General features: G+C 46.4%; 1 protein-coding gene across 1 annotated transcript; it reads right to left on the reverse strand.

The window, feature by feature from the left end:
• Positions 1 to 959: 959 nt before the first annotated feature.
• On the reverse strand, positions 960 to 2,558 carry LOC118736271. The gene is made up of 3 exons (XM_036466365.1): positions 2,347 to 2,558; positions 1,614 to 1,809; positions 960 to 1,550 (listed from the first exon to the last, which is right to left on the reverse strand). The coding sequence occupies exons 1-3, from the start codon at positions 2,556 to 2,558 to the stop codon at positions 960 to 962; spliced, it is 999 nt and encodes a 332-aa protein (XP_036322258.1).
• Positions 2,559 to 3,428: the final 870 nt, after the last annotated feature.

Consider the following 3,428-nt stretch of genomic DNA (forward strand, 5'->3'; position numbering starts at 1 on the left):
GAGCGACGTGAAGGTTAATTGTTATAAAAGGTAAGTTAATATAAAAATTCATTCAATATATACATGTAACCCAACGATTGAGTGACGGCGAAGTTAGGTGTTGTAGTGCCGTGATTAAAAAGGCGATGAAATATAATAGCGCCGGTTATTCCTGGCAACGACTATTTATTTCTATAGGAAAAAATGTATATGAATTTAAAGATGACCAAATTTACGAACACTACAAATATACTCACCGCAGTTTGCGCCCTTCCTCTGCTATATTCACGACACTACTAAATTTGTCATTCGGGAGTGCAGCGAATAGAGCAAAAGGAAGTTTGAGAATAGCGGTGAGCTTACATCGATAAATATTTAATGCATCAGGGATGGGCGTTTTGCAACACCCCCACCCCCGTGAATCACTCAGATTCACTAAAATCTATGTTCAAAACGGCCAGCTTTGGCGTAGGACGGCGAAGCACCCCGGTGTTTGTCCTGACATCTGCTCTTCTGACTTCGCCATCAGCACCCCGGTAGACATTCTCAACCACACCCCGGAACCACTGTCGCCTTGGCATATTCGGGTCACAAATGAACACAAGATCGCCCACATTCAATGGTTTCGACGGTGTACACCACTTAGCTCGCCTTGTCAAATCGGGCAAATATTCAATGACCCAACGTTTTCAGAATCGGTCGCGCAGCTGCTGTGCAATTCTCCACTGTTTCCGCAATGTCCATGTTTTCTCATCCTGCTGCCCTATACAAGGTGTTTGCATCGTATTCGACGACCGCAACAAAAAATTGTTTGGGGTAAGCGGCTCCTCTTGATCGACCGAGATCGGCAGGTGAGTAAGAGGCCTCGAATTGACAATGTTTTCCGCCTCTACAATGACGCATTGCAAAGTATATTCGCGGGGAGCAACTTCCTTCAATGTGTGACTTAGCACGCGCTTCACGCAGTGCACCATGCGCTCCTATATACCACTTTCCGATGGATTCTGGGGGCAATTAAAAATCCACCCAATACCCTTTGATGACAGTTCATCGCTAACACGCCCGCAATCGAACACCTCGTCAAACCGCTTTGCCTCTTGATCCGCGCCAACGAAGTTCTTACCGTTGTCGCTCCGTAAGCGCACAGGGACACCTCGTCGATTAATAAAGTTCCTGATTGCTAGAATGCAAGCGTCGGTGGACAAGTCATAAGCCGCCTCCAGATGTATCGCGCGCACCGTAAGGCAGGTGAAAAGAGCTACCCATCGCTTTTCCGTACGCCGACCAATAGTGACCTTCAGAGGCCCGAAGTAATCCAATCCGGTGTAGCTGAATGGTCTGACGTACGGTTTAAATCGATCCTGAGGGAGCGGGCCCATAATTGGCGTAGCTGGTTTGGATCGCGATACTTTGCATTTCATGCAGCCATTAGCAACCTTCCGCAATACTTGTCTCAAGTTCATGACCCAACATTTTTGCCTTATTTCTCCAATTGTGGCTTCTATGTTTTGGTGCTTCATTTTACAGTGGTAATACGCAACAATCAACACAGTGACGCGATGCTTCGGTGGCTACACAATTGGGAGTATAGCAGAGAGTGGTAACCAGCTGGCAGCTTGGATCCTACCACCTACCCTCATGACCGATTTCGCATCCAAGTGCGGCAGCAAATTGTAGATTGGACTTTCCTTTGGCACCATTTGTCCGTCTTTTAGTAGTTTCACTTCCACACCGTATACTGTAGACACTGAGCTTGGCGACACAGATAAGCTTCGGCTGCATCGAGTTCGATCAATAAACTTGAACATCCAAGCCGTTGTTCTTTTCAATCTAGGGTACGAGGAAAACCGATTAAATTCAATTAAAACATTGGTATTTGTTATAAAAACGCTAGTTGTACACATTTCTTCGTCGCTATCATTCTGATTGTTCGCAGTGACCAAGGCATGTGGCCATGATTCCACTGGCATTGACAAGAACGATGGACCAGAGAACCAGCGCGATGATGGATCAATATCTATTTGACAGGTTCGGCGTGTCGCCGTATCGGCTACATTTTCTTTCGTGGGCAGCCACCTCCAATCAGTCGGGTGGGTTGTTGAAAGGATCTCCGCTATCCGATGCGCCACAAATGGCTTATATTGTCGATGCTTCGAGTTTATCCAATTGACTACAGTTGATGAGTCACTCCAAAGAATTCGTGCGGAAACTGCAAGCCGATGCTCGTCGAGAACTGTTTGTGACAAACGTGTTCCAAGTACCGCGGCTTGGAGTTCAAGCCTGGGTATGCTCATTAGTTTCATGGGCGCCCATTTTGACTTCGCGCATATAAGTGAAACTTTGGCGGTTCCATCAGCAGTAACATACCTCCAGTAACACACTGCGGCAAAGGCCTCCTCACTCGCATCGACAAAAACGTGCAACTGCAAACTCTTTGGCGTACCCTCGTTGAAGTAAAAACGTTGTATTCTGACCGCAGCTGTTCTCCGCACTTCTCTCTGCCAGTTCCTCCAAGCCGAAGTAATATCATCAGGTAGAGGCTCATCCCAAATGATCTTGCGTCGCCAAACTTCACGCATTATAATCTTGGCTCCCACTACCAGATGACTTAAAAATCCCAATGGATCAAAAATGGACATAACTAAGTACTTCTCGCTTCGTTGGCGGCCTGCTTCCACTGTTGACTTCAGCTTCCAGTCGTGGGAATCTCAGCTCATATCTAAACGTATTATCTTGTGGTTGCCAAAACATTCCAAGGACCTTTTGAGCTGAGGAATTCTTTGCGTTTAAACAGCTGCTCATGCTTCTCGCATCGACATCAGTTCCAAGTGCTTCTATTACTGTAACTGAATTGGATACATATCCACGCATTTGGAATCCGGCTGCTTCATGGATTTTGAACACCTGCTTCGCTATGCTGACTGCCTGCTCCACTGACTCGAAGCTGTCCACAAAGTCATCAACGTAGTGGTACTTCACTATAGACTCCACTGCGCGGGGGAAGCGGTCTGCATATTCCTGAGCATTTAACGTCTTTACGAATTGCGCAGCACACGGGGAGCACGCAGCGCCGAAAATCATAACCTGCATCTCGTAAATTTCCGGTGGTTTCTTATCATCTTCTCTCCATAGGAACCTCTGCGAGCTTCATCTTCGGGCCGGACGTAAATTTGGTGGAACATCTCCATTATGTCTCCACATGTATATATTTTTCGTATTCAGCGGCATCACTTGCTTCTTGAGTAGTTTTTGTGATTCTGTCGTTTTCTCTGTTGTTTCGTAGCGCTGCACATTGGCAGGCATAACATTAAAATTGTAATTTGCTTATTATTATTAGAAAAATAAAGCTCGACTCGGACAGGCGAGTTGGTTTTTTGGAGCGGCCAGCGAGTGGCCGTCTGAATGTATCAAGGAGTTCTGATGCATTTTCGGTGCCTCCTGTGAGGAGC

This window comes from Rhagoletis pomonella, unplaced genomic scaffold, assembly GCF_013731165.1.
Source record: "Rhagoletis pomonella isolate Grant_MI unplaced genomic scaffold, Rhpom_1.0 Rhpom_scaffold_00003, whole genome shotgun sequence".
Lineage (NCBI taxonomy): Eukaryota > Metazoa > Arthropoda > Insecta > Diptera > Tephritidae > Rhagoletis > Rhagoletis pomonella.

Bases quoted from the DNA above. Each gene is read 5' to 3' on its own strand.
- LOC118736271 (XM_036466365.1), bottom strand. From the start codon at position 2,558: ATGCGTGAAGTTTGGCGACGCAAGATCATTTGGGATGAGCCTCTACCT. The intron at 1,810-2,346 runs GTATGTTACTGC...CTCGTACCCTAG, and splicing joins GCCGCAGTGTGTTACTGGAG to ATTGAAAAGAACAACGGCTT. The intron at 1,551-1,613 runs GTAGGTGGTAGG...CCAATTGTGTAG, and splicing joins ATGCGAAATCGGTCATGAGG to CCACCGAAGCATCGCGTCAC.